General features: G+C 42.0%; 1 protein-coding gene across 1 annotated transcript in view; it reads left to right on the top strand.

Annotated features, from left to right (window-relative positions):
• Positions 1-18,406, top strand: part of LOC130283407 (uncharacterized) — a 151,220-nt gene that overhangs the window by 112,622 nt on the left and 20,192 nt on the right. Inside the window, exon 6 of the mRNA XM_056532854.1 lies at positions 16,281-16,423. Within this exon, the coding sequence (XP_056388829.1) occupies positions 16,281-16,423 (143 nt within the window). The remainder of the gene's footprint in view (positions 1-16,280; positions 16,424-18,406) is intronic.

Below are 18,406 nucleotides of genomic sequence, written 5' to 3' on the forward strand. Positions count from 1 at the left end.
AAAATTGAAGAAAAATTTTTATTTTGTAACATTTCTACGCAGTGCATTTTTCGGTAAAAATGACACCTTATCTTTATTCTGTAGGTCCATATGGTTAAAATGATACCCTACTTATATAGGTTTGATTTTGTCGTACTTCTGAAAAAAATGATAACTACATGCATTTTACTGCTTACGGGCAGGTATGAGTTTTTATCGGTACCATTTTTGTATTGTTCGTATTTTTTGATTGCTTTTTATTCATTTTTTCATGATGTGACCAAAAATACGCTATTTTGGAATTTGGAATTTTTTTGCGCGTACGCCATTGACCGTGCTGTTTAATTAACAATATCATTCACAATGAGAAGAAAAAATAAGATCGCACTCACCAGTCCTATAAATTCGTGCTTTATTTCTGTGAACGGGGGTTACATCTCATATAGCAGGTGAGGGAGCGACACGTGTTTCACGCTACAAGCGCATCGTCTGGCTCTGTGTGTGTGAATGATTTGGACAATTCCTGGATTTCTTAGAGATGAGCACCCCTCACCTACTCTGTGTTTTAGACGAGGTGATCATCTTTGATCTCTGCGTCTAAAGGGTTAATAGCGCGCGGCACAACGATTGGTTATCATAAGCTGCCGGGACCGACCATGGCGTGACCCCGTTTTAAATACCGGAACGGGAGCAGGGCGTACAGGTAAGCCCTGCATCCTTAAGAGGTTAAAGGGGTATTCCTGCTTTATACATCTTATCCTCTATCCAAAGAATAGGGGATAAGATGTATGATTGCAGGGGTCCCGCCGCTGGGGACCCCCGTGATCTCAGTGCAGCCCCCTGCATTCTGTGCCTGGTGATGCCTCCGAGACGGGGACGTGATGTGCCATGCCCCCTAGTGACACCATGCCCTCTCCATTCATATCTATGGGAGGGGACGTGGTGGCCAGCATGCCGCCTCCAATAGACATGAATCGAGGGGGCATGGCATGACATCACTAGGGGGTGTGGTCGTGACTTCACGTCCCGGTCTTGAAGGCAGCGCCCAGCACAGAATGCAGGGGGCTGCACCAAGATCGCGGGGGACCCCTGCGATCATACATCTTATCCTCTATCCTTTGGATAGGGGATAAGATGCATAAAGCCGGAATACCCCTTTAACCCCTTAATGACTACGGATGTAAATGTACATCCTGGTCCAGAGGTACTTCACACACCAGGACGTACATTTACGTCCTGTACATGACCGCGAGCATCATAGCGGTGTTCGCGTCATGCAATGCAGGTCCCAGCTGCTATCAGCTGCCGGGGACCCACCGGTAATGGCGGACAGCAGCGATTGCCCCTATGTCTGCCATTAACCCCTCAGATGCCGTGATCAATACAGATCACAGCATCTGCGGCAATGCGTAGGTTTAAATAGATGATCGGATCGCCTATGGCGCTGCCACGTGGATCCGATCCTCTAAGAGGGTGGCCGGAGGTCCCCTTACCTGCCTCCGGCTGTCTCCTGGGGTCTTCTGCTCTGGTCTGAGATCACGATAACACTAATCAGTGCTATGCCCTATGCATAACACTGAACAGTATTAGCAATCAAGTGATTGCTATAGATAGTCTCCTATGGGGACATAAAAAGTGTGAAACAAAAGTAAAACAATTTTAAAATAAAAAAAAATAAAAAATCCCCTCCCCTAATAAAAATGGAAATTATCCCCAAAAAGCATAAAAAAATAATTAATAAACATATTTTGTATCGCCGCATGCGTAAATGTCCAATCTCTCAAAATTTTATGTTAGTGATCCCGTATTGTGAATGGCTTAAACATACATTATTATTATTTTTTTTTTTTTTTAAAGGCCAAAATTGCTGCTTTTTTGTCACATTTTATTCCAAAAAAAGAAAGTGATTTAAAAGTTTTATATAAGCAAAAGTGGTATAAAAAAAAAGTACAGATGATGACGCAAAAAAATTGCCCTCATACCGCCCCATATACAGAAAAATTTAAAAGTTATAGGTGGTCAAAATAGGGCGATTTTAAACATACTGTACAAATACATTTTGTACAAAAAGTTTGAGATTTTTTTTAAGCAGTACAATAATAAAAAAGAATGTAACCATGGGTATCATTTTAATCGTATTGACCCAAAGAATAAAGAAAATATGTAATTTTTACCGTAAAGTGTACAGTTTGAAAACAAAACCCTCCAAAATTAGCATTAGCATTAGCATTTTATTGAAAAAAATGAGGTGTCATTACAAAAGTACAATTGGTCACGCAAAAAACAAGCCCTTATATGGGTCTGTTGATGGAAACATAAAAAAGTTATGGATTTTAGAAGACGAGGAGGAAAAAACGAAAATGCAAAAATAAAATGGGCTTGGTCCTTAAGGGTTAAACACAGATTACTGTGTATGTGTAGACTTTCCTTCGGAATACCCCTTTTAAAGATAATTCCCATTTATAAAATGTTTGTAAAGTTTGAAAATTATAGTTAAGAGAAGAATATGCCTATTCTACATTTATTCTAAGGATAAGTTAATCCTTTATCTGTGAACTACTTGATTGTAATTCATAAATGTTACAAGATTAATAGAAACTTGTTCATTTTTTTAACTGAAAAACTTTAGTATAAATTTTAAGAGTTTCTCCTCTTGCTCTTGAGTTACAAATGAATGTATTGCACCATGAAGATCCAATTCTGTGGCCAGTTCATGCTCAAATATTATTGTAGGTGAGTCTTTCCTGTGTCATTGCGGACTGTATGTATGTTTTTTTTTATTTATTTTTTATTAGGTATGCTTTTTAATGAACTTTTCATTTAGAAAAGATATGCCCACCACAGTCTTTAGTTACAGCAAGTGCAAAGTCTGGTACTGTGTTAGCTAGTTGAAAAAAGTTTATAGCTCTCTGAGAGAGACAAAATAGCAGTCTTGCAGAAATAATTTTCATTGTTTCTAAAGTGACATCAAGTCCAAGAGAGCCAATGTTCCCTTATATCTGGATCAAATTCCTCAGATGTTGTAGCATGATTGCAACTTATAATACCACAACTTTCATATCTTTATTATGTCCTTGACTACAAAATTGGTTGGGCCACCGGTATTTTTTTAGATGTTACTCCAATACTGAGATTCAGCTTCAATAACTTCTTTCTTTTGGTCCACAGTTGTATATTTTAAGCTGCAATCTTTTTTTTTTTTTAGCGCTTTCCTTTTCTTGAAGGCTTTTTATGGTAGTCAGCTTTTTCATGAGAAGGCAATTTTCTAGCCAAGTTCTTCCATTTGTTCGTGAAGAACGCATGGCAGCTACAACAAATCCGGGTGGGAAAATTTTGTAGGAAAAGGAATACACAGCAGGGGAGATTTATCGTAACCTGTGCAGAGGTAAAGTTGACCAGTTTGCCATAGCAACCGATCAAATTGCTTCATTTATTTTGCAGAGTCCTTCTAAAAAATTAATGAAGCAATCTGATTGGTTGCTTTGGCCAACTGGTTAACTTTTTCTCTGCATAGACTTTGATAAATCTCCCCCAGCATTGCTACATTAAAGGGGTATTCCGGGCAAAAACATCTTATCCCCTATCGAAAGCATACGGGATAAGATGTCTGATCTCAGGGGGTCCCAGCAGCAGCCCGCATTCTATGTGTAGCTGCGTCTGAAGTTTCGGAAACCTTCGGGCTACCGAGACGGGGTCATGACATCAACGCCACACCCCCTCCATTCATGTCTGTGGGAGGGGGCGTTGCAGCCGTTACGCCCCTCCCCAAAAATTAATGGAGGGGGCATGGCGTGACGTCACGTCCCCGTCTCGGAAGCCTGGCGGTTTCCAAAATTCAGACGCAGCTACAGATAGAATGCGGGCTGCTGCAGGGAGATCGGGAGGGCGGGTGTCCCAGTGGCGATCAGACATCTTATCCCCTATCCTTTCAATAGGGGGATAAGATATTTTTGCCCGGAATACCCCTTTAACTATTGCTGAATTCTACTTTGTACTCACTTTTGTTGCCAAGGTTCAGCTGTGTGTTGAGTTATTTTAAGGGGACACAACATTAAACACGGTTATACAGGCTATGCACTTACAACATTATGTTGTAGCAGAGTGTCATTTCTTCAGTGTTGCCACATGAAAAGATGCAAAAAACGATTTTTCAAAATGTGAGGGGTGTACCTATGTGAGATACTGTACAAGGCAATGACAAAAAAAGCTATTATTTTCAAACAACTGTGCAATCTTTCTAATAATTGTACTTGAATGAATAAAACATATTTTTACCACATTTAAAAGCTTCGGTAATGCAATGCACTTTGTTTCACTGTATTATGAAAAAGTTGGTTTTCCCTACATCTGATTAGCATACAGTGCCTAGATACATTACACATTTCAGGAAACCAGATCAAGCTCTGTCCACTTATTAAGCCAGTAAAGAATGCTAGGAAATCTTAGCTCAGTGTTCTACAGAATTGAGAATACAGTTTTAGATTAGAATGGATCATAGACTGTAACCCAGGTGCAAGGTAAGAAAAGAATAGGATTTGCAAAGTTACCCAAACAACTGGGCAGAATCAAACAACTGGTGTGATTTTATATCTTATATTAAGTTCCGCTGACAAAATTAGGACTAATGACTGACAAAGTAGGTAACTGAAAAGTGTAAAGCTGTTGTGCTATGGGTGATCAATCAGTATACCCCTCTGTGAGATAATACAGCACCTTGACTATTGGTGTCCTTGAGCACTTAAGGATGGTCGAAGTCAACTATATGGGTAATGAATGTGTTAAAGGGTAGCTCCCACCATCCTATTTTTTATTTTTCTGCTAGCCCGTTACCACCCCCCCCCCCCCCCCCGCTACGGCACTAGCCCGTTCCCTCCTCACCCCCCCCCGCCCCACATACCCCGTTCCCTCATTATGCTTGCAGTTACTGCAGAGTCCGACGGCTGCGGCGGCAACGACGCGGCGGCGATGTGTGGAAGGAGTGGCCTCCTAGCCTACATAAGTACTACAACATATCAAAAAATAAAGTTGGTGACAGTGCCCATTTAACTCTTTCCAACGAATCCAAATTAGCAAATTTCCCGCGTAGGTATCATCTCTCCTACATCCATTTGGGACATGCAATACAAACCAAATTTCCTAGTGCCTCCTTGGTTGCGAATGATTTTAATATCCAGAATTTTCCTTTTGTAATCCCGGAGTAAGGGACTAATTTCAACATTCTGTAGGGAATTACTTGCCTATTGAAACTGGAAACCTGGTGGGTCAATATGGTCATATAACAGATGAGAAGTGTTCCTTGGCTTTGCAGACCTCATGACTCTTTTCACCCAGTTGCCCTAAGTGTATCACATTCTCCATAGGGCATACTGAATCACCCCCTGCCCTCATAGATTTTGCCCAAACCTTTTCCCTTACTGATGTTCTGGGCCGCCTTCTGCCTCATTTGGACTTACCCCATGATCCATGGCTTTTGCCTGCAGATCCTCAAATTTGTAAATGGTAATATGCAAGGGTTGTTCCTGATGACCCAAAGCCATGTCTACCTCTATTATCTCGCACAGAAAAATGTAGATCACCAGATACAAAAAAATTAGCAATTAGGACTCAAATCACAGAAACTTGAATTATTTCATTTAAAACTTAACATTTTATCTATATGTAACAAAATAAATGTCCTCAAACACCAAAAGTGTAGCAAGCCAACACAAAATGACTGTGCCACAAAAACCTGAAAAATTGCCTGTGGTAAATGAACTTGCAATGTCCTTGAATTCAGTATATTATATACAATTGGATATACAGTACGTCCTGACGTGTCCCCCCCCCCCCCCCTTATTTATAAGGATAAACAAGCAATGCAAGGGGTTCATCGCGGGACAGTCAAAAGGAGAACAGGCTCATTCGATATGGCACAGAATAAATACAAAGTTGCCAAAGTACTGATAAATTGGTCCACAGGGGGACCACTCACTCAGAAGCCCAGGTGGTTTATTGATGGTTATGGGGGATCCACGATAAAGGTCCTCCCTCCTCTCCAAGCGGCAGGGACCACTAACATCACCAAATGTTATCCCTCCTAGGCAGACAGCATATTCTTATATGAGACTGTTTCTAGTGCATAACACTTTGGCTATATGTAGCTTGTCCCATTATCACTGTCTTTGTCTGATTGGATACAATGGTGAATGCAACCCTTTCGTTCAAGCAAGGGGTGTAAAAACATAGAAATATAGAATGAAAATTCTACAAAATTTGAGGGAAAAAAGCTCTATGTATTATATGGCCAAATGTATGTGAATATCTGTCATTCACATTATGAAATTTGGAAGGATGGACACTAATACTGGATGAGAAGGTCAGAGATTTGTCCAAGTTCTTCCTTATTAAGCACAGCACCATACTAGTATCCAGGTGACAAAAACCACCATAATTACTACTACAGACCATAATATATGTGTATGTATATGTATATATATATATATATATATATATATATATATATATATATATATATATATATTGTGCTCTGTGCTTTAATGAATAGCGAGTCTAACCTAACTAACACTGAACCTGACAGACCACTCTATTAAACTAGGCAGTTAGATTTGTGCCATACACTACCGCGTATGGGTATACCTTAGCAAAATAAGAGAGCATACCTTAAAGGAGATATAATTGAACAATGGATAACCGAAAAAAGGGGGAGGGCAGGGTTGGTCGCAAAGAACTGCTGTGGGTTCTTAAAGGCCCAGCAGCCCCTCCCACAAATGCAGGCTAAGTATTAGCATTAACACTTGTGCTCGGTGCTTGAATGAATAGTGAGCCTAACCTAACTAACACTGAACCTGACAAACCACTAGGCAGTTTGATTTGTGCCATACACTGCCGCATACGGGTATAACTTGGCAAAATAAGAGGGCGAAAACTCAGATATGATTTATTTCAACAAGTTAAATAACAAGGGACCGAATTGCATCTTTCATCTCAGATCTAGGATTTGGAACATATCGCATATAATCAAGTGACTTCCAACATCTTAGCTTCCTGATAACATGACCCAGAACACCATGATGAGAGGCAAATGCCGCCGCACTTATCCGAAGTGAATGACCCGAAATGACAGGCGTCATGACCTAGGGATTTACTCAGAACCCGTAAATGTTTGATAAGCGTAGTTGTAGTTAATGCAGCTCCATAACAGTAATGGAGTATCACCCCTGACATTAGAATGGAAAGATGTCAAAGCATGACATACTACATTCGGACACCACTTGTGCAAGGTGGCAAAATACCTAACAAATACCTGCTGACCAGGTAGCAACATTTTCGTGGAATTTAATTTGAGTACATAATGATCCTTATCCCAACAGTCCAACCTTAAAGTGTACCTGTCAGATCCATCAAAAAAAGTTTTTTTTTTAAATATATCACGCAGTACCTAATCCTGACCATATACATCTAATTTTTATGCGTCTAGCACCTTTATTTATTTGTTTATTACACTTTTAATTTAGCTCACTAGTCTGAATTCCTTTCAAAGGGAGGGGCGTGGCCTCACTCTGCAGGTCTCCACCCCCTCCCTCAGTATGCTGCCTGCTCACATCTCCCCTAGCATTAGCAGAACTACAACTCCCAGCTTGTCCTCACTGACATTAGCGGGACACAAGCTGATTTTTCCTCCAGCTGTGAGCCCTGCGCTCACATGTCAATCAAGGAAGTGTGTCCATGACATAGATGATGATGCATGGACAAAGCAATTGCAAAATCTATTGGTTTTGTATGCTTTACAACATATCAAAAGTTTTTGCATCGGACAGTGCCCATTTAAAAATACTGATTTACTAGAACTGCAAGGGAATTCCCCAGGCCTTAAAAACCCCCAAAAAACAAAGAATATTGCTGCTTTCAATGCCAAGCTATTGCCATAACCAAATGGAGACTGGTCAAGGACATCTGCTAATTTCCTAAACAATTCTCCCGACAATGGCTGCCGTGAAGGGGGCTTCTGGACCTGACTCCTAGACACCCCCTTCAATGCTGCCCTGATGGTGTGAGAAGAAAATAGAGAAGCTCTGTCTGGGTATGAAAGGGTGATGAAATGTTGGACACCGAATAAATACATCTTAATAGTGTTGAAGGCAAGGTGTAGGGTGGAGTGGCAAAACCCAATGAATGCTAATTGGAATGTGATGGTGTAATGCTCTGGGTGAGGGTGAGTATGACAAAATCTAGAAAACGTATCCCAGGCAGTACTGTAAACTTTTTGTGTATTTGGTAAAAGCAAACTGTCAACGAGCTGTTAGGCAACAGAGATATAACCATTTAGTCCATGACTAACTCTTGAAATGGCGGAATCGGACACCCTGCGGGATCTGCTTTGGGAATCATCTGAAAAAAGAGAGAAAAGTTTAGTCTGGATAAGGCATCTGCGGCCGTGTTTCTAACACCTTCAATGTGTGTACTGGTTAAATGAAAATTTAAACATAACGACAGCCAGACCAATTTCCTGAGTAATGACATTTTAATGACTGAAGAGGATGACCTACCCTTCAACAATATGTTTACTGTGGCATAATTATCAGACACAAATAACACCGTTTTCCTGGACCACTTGTTACCCCACACACTAGCAGCAACCACTATGGAGTGGAGTTCAAATAAATCAGAGTTACTGTCAAAGCCTGCGAGACTAGAGACTTCAGGAGGCCAGGTGCTAGCAACCCAGTGACTACCCCCAAATGGCAGCAAAACCTATTGTAGGTGAGGAATCTGAAAAAATCATAGGTGAAGAGTTATCAACCCCTAAGACAAAAAACACCCCATTCCATTCAGACAAAAATCTGTCCCACATGACTAAATCTGCAATGGCCTGGCGATCTAACTGAACAATATCATTCTGCCCCGGGACTGAAGACATTAACTCCAACAACCTGGAAATGAAGGTCCTCCCCTGTGTTCAACATTCCAAGGACAGACTGGAGCTAGACTATAGTGACTCGAGGAGAAACAACCAGATTATGACATGCGTGTCTAATGAGATGGAGTTTCAGTGGGAAGCCTGGCCTCCATTGCTTGAGTGTCAAGAACAATACCCAGAAAAGTTAATGACTTGCACGGTCCTTCTACTTTTTTTTATCAGGACTGCTAACTGTTGAAACACAGCCAAAGATGTGCTGAGATCTCTAGGCCTAGTGTGACTAGATTCAATCAAAATGAAATCATCCAAGTAATGGATCACATGGGAGCACTCAAACCCCACATCCACTACTGCTAGTCATGCATTGTCATTGTTTTGTTTTCTGTGGGAAAGCCGACCTAGGATGAGCTCTGAAACAGGCGGCACATAAGTGCAACAACCTGCACTGGTTGTAATTGCATATACTGTAATTGTAATTATTACAGATCTGGGACTTTTCTAGATATTTTATTGATCTACCCAGCTTATCAACCTGGACCAAAGTCTTCCGATTTCTAGCTTGGAAGTGGATGTGGACATGCCAGGAAGCATATCCTCTAATGCATTGTTAACTGAGCTGCACCATTCGATGGTGTGAGCGGTCGATTGGCAGCAAGCACAAACTGGCGCCTTCAAACCCGCAAAATGGTTGCAGAATATCTCTGTGTCCACAACAGCCCAGTTAATCACACAATCGTATTGAAAGAGATGTATGATAATCATAAAACACAGCCCCCCCCCCCCCCCCCCCATACATGTCCAGATCTTCCCATCTTTCAGGCTTCACTGAACATATGACATCAGGGTAAATAGCAAACGCCATGCTAAAGTCAGCTTGCGGTTTAACCTGACATACTTTGCCTTAAGTATAACTGAAACCTCCCCACATGCAATGGTCTAATTCTCTGTAACATCATGGGTGGCAATAATCAAGGAAGCAAGGTTAAAGGGGTACTCCGGCGCTAAGACATCTTATCCCCTATCCAAAGGAGAGGGGATAAGATGCCTGATCTCGGGAGTCCCACCACTGGGGACCCCGTGATCTTGCACGCAGCACCCCGTTAGATTCAGTCCCCGGAGCTTGCTCATCATGCCCCCTCCCATAGGTTTGCATTGAGGGGGTGGAGCGTGACATCACATGGGGGTGGAGGGTGACGTCACAACGCTCCCTCACCGTGATCGCCAGTAATCAGTCCCGGAGCGAGCACGCTCCGGGGATCTGATTTCAACGGGGTGCTGCGTGCAAGATCACGGAGGTCCCCAGCGGAGGGACCCCCGCGATCAGGCATCTTATCCCCTATCCTTTGGATAGGGGATAAGATGTCTTAGCGCCAGAGTACCCCTTTAACATCCTTACCCTCTAAGATGTCCTTTTTTAAGTTGGCCGGAATAAAATGTGCCGGCGCGATATTAGGTACCAACACAATGAGGCCGACCAGAGCACCTGAACCCTGAGGTACAACAACCTGAGGCATAGTAGGAGCATAAGCTAACACCGGAGTGGAGGTAGCAGCTGGGACTTCCACATTCTTATTCTCTAATGCTTCTATCCTGCTGGATAGTGAATTAACTAGCATATGGAGTTTCATAATAGACGTGTTCAAAGTCTGCATAGCCACTGCTAGTCCCAGAATGTTCACTGAGCCCTGACTGATCAGAAACCAGTAAGCGGTATAACTCAGCTTTGCGCTCTGAAGCGGGGAATGGGATTCCCCAACAAAGGAGCTCTGCAGTCAGTTTAGGAATTGTCCAACTACCTAATGATGGAAAGCTTCCGTGGTCAGATGTTCTGGCTGTGTTCTCCAAAATAGATCCAGCATCCTCGATATCTGAAGCATGTGACATGTCTAACAATACAAATAAAACAACTTAACACCCTACACACAAAACATCTTTAAACATCACGTATGAATGTCATCCTAAACGACTGCGAAACACAACGTACGTCTAATAAGAATACCTACATTCAACCTGATAACACAAATACTGAGCATCCATGTTTAAAAATACAAATAATGCCGCGAGGGCCTGTAGGCTAAACAGACTAGGTCTAAAAGTGAAGTGCCATCTGTGAAAGATAAACGTGATGGGTAGGAGTGCAAGAGAATACCCAAAGCTGTGTTGGGTACCATGAAAATATAACTACCTAAGCCCTGGAGTCGTTGAACACCACACCTATAAACAAGACATTATTAAAATCCAATTCTACGAAAAGCCTCAAAAAAACGTAGCTCCACACACAAACTGAAAAAGCAGCTGGTACTGACAAAGCTAGACTACCACAACCTGGACAACACGGTCAACACAAGACGGCTGAAGCTGATGGCTGATTCCAATTTCAAGACCTAAACAAGCAATCCAGTAAGCACAATACAACAGATTACACCAGATTAATCAACAACCATACCCACCTGTAACTTCAAACTGACGATACGATCAACATCAGAAGCGCAGGAATCACACCGTAGAATTTGCAGAACTAACAAAGGATGCAGTAGAACACAGTCAATGAAAAGAAATCGACCTACAATTACCTAAGTAACCACACGGAGGACCCAAGGGCGCGATGGGACAGTGGAGACTGCAGAAAATTCGAAGTTAAACGTATGACCAATAAAATATGAAAATAGTTGTGCTGACGTATATATTAAAATATATATTTTAAGAATCGCTTGAACCGTGAAACAAATGCGTGGATACAGGCAAATCTGTAGATGCAGCCCACCCAAATACTGGACCTACCGATGCAAGATGAGCTGAGTTAGGGTGCATGCACACCACGTTTTTTGCAATACAGTTCCCGTATCAGGTTTTTGATGAAAAACGGATTCCTCAAAATCTGACTAAACTGTATCAAAATGTGTGTACAAATTTCAACCTGTATACGGTTAAGAACCGTATACAATTTGACAAATGATGTCCAGTTGCATCAGTGTTTTAAGAAAAAAACTTATACGTTTTTAACTTTTCACTCCATTTTGAATAAAGTTTCACTTGTTTGATTGAAATTCCAAGAAAAAAACTGTGCAAAGTAAAAAACCGTTTGGTGAAAACCGGATGAAACCATACGCACATACGGTTCTGTACGGTTCCCATTGACTCCCATGTAAAAAAAAAAAAAAAAAAAAACGTATACGGTTTTTCACCCGGACCAAAAAAAGTGGTAGACTATGGTTTTGGGTACAGGAAAAAAAACAGACAAAACCGTATAAGATGCAAAACGGACTAAATCAGATGATGCGTTTGCCATATGGTTTACAATGTTAAGTCAATGCATCCGGTTTTCTATATGATCCGTACGGTTTTTAACTTGAAACCGTATACGGGAACTGTATAGCAAAAACCTGGTGTGCATGCACCCTTACCCAAGCATAATGACCTGTTATACTGAAATATCTATACACACCTGAACTCAATGACCAAAACTGCTACTAACGCTTGGGCCTCAGCGACCGATTACCACACGGTGTGGTAGACGGGTTTCCTACAGCAACCCACCTGCTAAGAAACATCTAATTGATCATTTTTGAAATTTTTTTTTTTTTTACCCGGAACTAAACACTTGTAAGCTAACCAAGCCCTGAGTATACCCAACCAAGCGACAGCGACTGAGAAATTTGTATACACCTGACCAAAACATATAATGCATAGCCGACCACCAAACATCAAAAGAATCTGTACAACAATTCTTCCAGAGTTAGGCTAGTGCGTGTACATGGGTGACAGAAGAGTTCCAGATTGCAACCAAGAACGTGCCTGCATGCGAGGTACACTTGTCATAAACACACTTATACAACTTAATGGGGGAGATTTATCAAACGATTTAGACTGGTTTTTCATGTCTAAATTTGTCGCACAGAAAGTCGCAGTCTAAATATGTGCGACTTTTCTGTGACTTTTGCTGTAGAGGATTTTTAGAACATGATGCATGCAAGTCTATTTTAGACGGAAATGCATTGGAAAATGCATTGGTGCTGAATTTATCAAGTGCGACTTTTGTGCGACAAGTCGCATCTGCCCAAAATACGCTGAAATGTCAGACCATGTTGGAGCAGGTCTAAATGCAGTTTAAGCTGTAGACCCTGAAGTCTGAGCACAAAATTTATCAAGGGCTGTGAGACCTTTAATAAATTAGGAGCACAATAGACAGGAGACTACCACATACGCTGGTCTATAAGCATACCCAGAATAGACTAGATTAGTAAATGTCCCCCAATATGTCTATATGTGTATGCATGTGTTTTTTGTTTTTTTTTACCAATTGCTTGTAGAAACCTGCAAAGGACAGAAAATCGATCAAAGCATATGTCGAGTCTGTGATTAGCAGGGTAAGGGGGCTCACCGAGCCAATTACCTACCACACAGGGAGAATGAACACTGGATAGAAGCAGACCATTTTTTTTGGTGGGGTCTGACTGCTGGAAGCCCAACCAATCACATCAGTTCAAGTTTCTCTTCAGCTGTTGTATAGCTACAACTCCCACCATGCCTGGAGAGCCTCAGGCATTATGGGAGATGTAGTTTTGCAACAGCTGGAGAGCCACAGATTGGGGAACAGAGTGACCTGAGTGACATCTTCTCTGTTGTTTTTTCCTTTTCTTTTCTTCATCTTGTCCAGACACCAGGACTTCTTCCAGCTTCATCTTCTCTGCAGAGTCTGATGTCCAGACATCATTGGTTCCTTTTTTTTAAGCAGATCCTGGTCCTCTCTATGAAGACAATAAGCATTATTATCCTTCCAGAAACTGGGCCACCAAAATATAACCCTGCCAGACATCATGCCCCTGAATATAACCTTGCCAGAAACTGTGCCCACTGCCACACACTGTAGCTGTAATAGTAATACTGACGCAGACTGTTTCTTCTCAGTTTGGCTGTCCTCCTTCAGACCTCTCTGCCCTCTACCTCCAGACTCATCTGTCCCCTCCTTTAGACCCCCAATCTTCTCCCCATCCCCTCTATCCTCCTCCAAACTCCTGTGTCCCCCTCCTCCAGACCCCTCAGTCTTCCTTCCAGCTCATCTGTCCTCCTCCTCCAGACTCCTCTGTCCTCCTCCAGACTCCTCTGTCCTCCTCCAGACCCCTTTGTCCGCCTCCTCTAGACCCCTTTGTCTGCCTTCTCCAGACCTCCCCCCCCCCTTCAGATCCCTCTGTCCCCCTCCTCTAGACTCCTCTGTCCCCCTCCTCCAGACTTCTCTGCCCCTCCAGTCCCCTAAATCTTCAGGCCTTCAGGCTCAGCATCCTCCAGGCTCCTCCATGCATCATTTCTCCCTCCATGTCACATCACCCATTCCATGTCAGATTTGTCCACCTCCATGTCATATCACCCGCTCCATGTCACATGACACGCTCCATGTCACATTACCCCCTCGATGTCACATTTCTCCCTCTTATGTCCCATCCCTCCATTAATGTTGATCCAGGGAACAGGGGAAACCTGATGCTTACCTAGCCCCAGTCCACATAGATCTGCCACAGCTTCCATTCTCTTCCATGCAGCCCTGTTATCTTCTTTGTGCTCCTGACAAGTGCTGGTTTCAGGACCTTTCCCGCTCAGCCAATCACTGGCCTGACACATGACACCGTGACAGCCACTGATTGGCTGAGCGGGAAAGGTTCTGAAACCAGCACTTGTCAGGAGCACAGAGAAGACACAGGGACCGGGGCTAGGTGAGCATAAGTTTATTATGTTTTTCCTGCGCCCCTATTATTACTAAGGACAATGTTTCCCAACCAGGATGCCTCCAGCTGTTGCAAAAATACAACTCCCTGCCCAATCAGCATGCAGGTAGTTGTAGTTTTGCAACAGCTGAAGGTACCCTGGTTTGGAAACACTGATTTAGCATTCAAATTTTGGCAGCGGCCCAGCCCCTAGACTGTGTGCATACACACACATACTTGCATCTATTATACATACACACATCTGTCTGTCATACATACACACATCTGTCATTCATACACACATCTGTCATATATGCACACATCAAACATACACACATTTACACCCAAAAAAGCAGCGGAGGCAAGAATAAAAAAAAAATGGGCCTAAGATTCCGGGCTATGTTCCTGTTAGCGCCCCCCTTTCATTCAACACAAATACTGAAAGTTAACATTCCATAGATAGTGAAACTGTATTGAAGACTCCAGAGCCCACATTTCCATCAGTCTTGGTCATTATGGTCTTTTTCTGTTAAATTTCTGTGTCTGTATATTTTTTTTTTAGCAAAAGTTGTTATAGCCTAAAAAAATTACTGTTCAGAAATGAGACATATTTAGAAAAATTTACCCCAAAATATGCTCTAAATTAGCCACCAACATACAGACATATTTTGACACAGAATCAGAGCTAAAGAGGTCACTTGGACTTAATTTTAAGGGTATAACAATTATATATATATTTTTTTTTTTTTTGGGGGGGGGGGGGGGGGGCAGCTTTACATCCCAAAAGAGTGCATAAAAAAACTGAACATAGTTACATAGTATAGTTACATAGTTAGTATGGTTGAAAAAAGACATATGTCCATCAAGTCCAACCAGGGAACTGAAGGGAAGGGTGTAAGGGGATAAGGGGAAGGGATGTAGTTTTATAATTCTGCATAAGCATTAATGTTATTTTGTTCCAGGAATGTTTCTAACCCTGTTTTAAAGCTGTTAATTGTTCCTGCTGTGACCAGTTTCTGAGGTAGACTGTTCCATAAGTTCACAGTTCTCATGGTAAAGAAGGCGTGTCGCCCCTTGAGACTAAACTTTTTCTTCTCCAGATGGAGGGAGTGCCCCCTCGTCCTGGGGGGGGGTTAACCTGGAACAGTTTTTCTCCATATTTTTTGTATGGGCCATTGATATACTTATATACGTTTATCATATCCCCCCTTTAACGTCTCTTCTCAAGACTAAACAATTGTAACTCCTTTAATCGCTCCTCATAGCTAAGATGTTCCATGCCCCATATTAGTTTAGTCACGCGTCTCTGCACCCTTTCCAACTCCGCAGTGTCCCTTTTATGAACAGGCGACTAAAACTGAACATAGCCCGACACTTCACCTTATAACAATATATACCAATATGGAGCACATTTTAAGGACATAGCCTGCTGTTTTATGTGTCTTATTTCTGCAAGCCATTATTTCAGGAGTTAACATGAAGTACCTATCTTTTTAGATTTATTGTCACTTTAAGCATGGCTGGCCAAGAAACCGAAGATGAAAGCAAAACATTTATGTGAAGTGTGTCAGTTATTTATTTACTTGCGTCATTTTACAACCATGTGCATGAACCCAAAGACTTAGCTTATTTTCCTGAGGCACATTGTGATCTTCCTGTTTTCTTGCTTATGTTCTCTGATATAGTGGCAGATGTTTCTCAGCAGTCACAACAGGATGATCCCTCCTCGTGTACTATTACAGTGACCGACTCCAACAGTGATGAGGTTTTTGTTATCTCACCTGGAAATCACTCAGACTGTCTTACCTTTAACTCTTCCCATTTACAGGTCAGTATATATATGTATATACTTTGTGCTGCATTGAAGATTGCACAGACAAAAGTCACCATATCATTTATGGAAATTTGATCTGTGGCATTCACTTTGCATCCACAGAAAATGTAGCTACCACTCTTTACATGCGATAAATTGTGAAGTCCAGTTTCCTCATTTGTCTTATTTTTAGTTTATGCTTTAGTTATTTTATTTATATTCTGTAAATAAATAAATAAGTTAGTGTATGCAAATTAAAAATACAAGATGCCCATTTCTGGGCAGCATTATATTGTAAACATTTTATTAGGCATACATTAAAGGAAATCTGCACTAAACTGTCGGTACAGACAGGTAGTACAGGTGACACTGATGACAACGGTACTTACCTTGTCCCGTTCCGTGCTGTCGTTCTTCAACTATCCTCTTCGGTATCTTCAGCTCCGGACCAAACTTGGATCATGGGCGGAGCTTAGTGATGTAACCGCTGCTGTTTGCTAGCAGTGGGACCCAGCAGAGAACAGCAGCGGTAACGTCACTAAGCTCCGCCCATGGTCCAAGTCAGGCACGGAGCTGAATATACCGAAGAGGATTGCCAGTGTCAGGTGCAGAACTGCGTCCTATGCAATTCTGTATTCGCTCCTCCTCTCAACTGTTCGGAGATTGCGGAAGATACAGTGAGGGGAGGGGAAGGCAGAGCTGGGCAGGTTGCAAATCTGCACCTCCCTCAGCCCCACTCCTGTACACAACTCCTCCCTCAGCAGGAGGGACGTAGATCTGCAAACAGTCTCACTCCTGTCATGGGGACGTAGATCTGCATAGCCCCGCTCCTGTCATGGGGATGTAGATCTATGTCCTCATGACAGGAGCGAGGCTGTGCAGATCTACGTCCCCATGACAGGGGCGAGGCTGTGTGAAGATCTACGTCCCTCCTGCTGAGGGAGGTGCAGAGTTGGGTCCTCCCCAGCTTTGCCTTCCCCTCTCCTCGCTCTATCTTCGGCAGTCTCCAAACAGCTGAGGGGAGGAGCGAACGCAGAATTGCATAGGGCGCAAATCTGCACCTTACAGGAAAACGACATCATGGAACGGGACAAGGTACGTACCCTTGTCATCAGTGTCACCTGCACTAACCTGTCGTTACAGACAATGATGACAGATTTCCTTTAAAATGTAACATACTGAGGTGTTCTCAAGCATGTGGGACAATAAAGGCTTCAGTAGAGAGGAGTGCTCCCCAAACTCCACTGAATACAATAATATATTCACTTAATTTATTGATAAGATGTACAGTGATAAAAATGGTTAAATACCCCAAAATGTGATAAACCCCAGTAGTAGGGGAACTACTTCAGTTCATTTGAAATGTGCTTGTCTTTGTGCTGGGCTGAGCCCACTGGTTCCAAATGCTATCTGATCATTTTACATGTGATATTTATAAGAATGAACAGTATTGTGTTTTGAACTAGTAAGATGCTTTTACTGAAATCCTGGTAATGCACAATTGCTCCCACGCTACTTAGTAATATTCAGAATAAGCTTCTTGTGAGTAGATTCTGCTTTCCATTCTTCCTGCAGATGTTCATAAAAGTTGCATGCTTCGGAATGGGCAAATCTTCAGCTTTCTGGTCTAAATACCTCTGTTGTGTGCATAAGGTTTACACATTGATCAGGAATTGGCTTAAATATCAATTTCCTGATATTATTATTATTATTATTATTATTATTATTGGACTTTCTCCATTTAACCCCTTAAGGGCTCAGAACATTTTGGCCTTAAGGACCAGGTCAATTTTCATTTTTGCACCTTCCTTTTTTCCTCCTCCCCTTCTAAAACTCATAACTATTTAAATTTTGCACCTACAGACCAAAATAAAAGGGCTTGTTTTTTGCATCACCAATTGTACTGTGTAATGGCATCACTTATTTTATAACATAATCTGCGTCGAAACAGAGAAAAATTATTTTTGGAATGAAAAAAAAGCGCCATTTTGTAACTTT

The sequence above is a fragment of the Hyla sarda genome, chromosome 1, assembly GCF_029499605.1.
Source record: "Hyla sarda isolate aHylSar1 chromosome 1, aHylSar1.hap1, whole genome shotgun sequence".
In the NCBI taxonomy this organism is placed as follows: Eukaryota; Metazoa; Chordata; class Amphibia; order Anura; family Hylidae; genus Hyla; species Hyla sarda.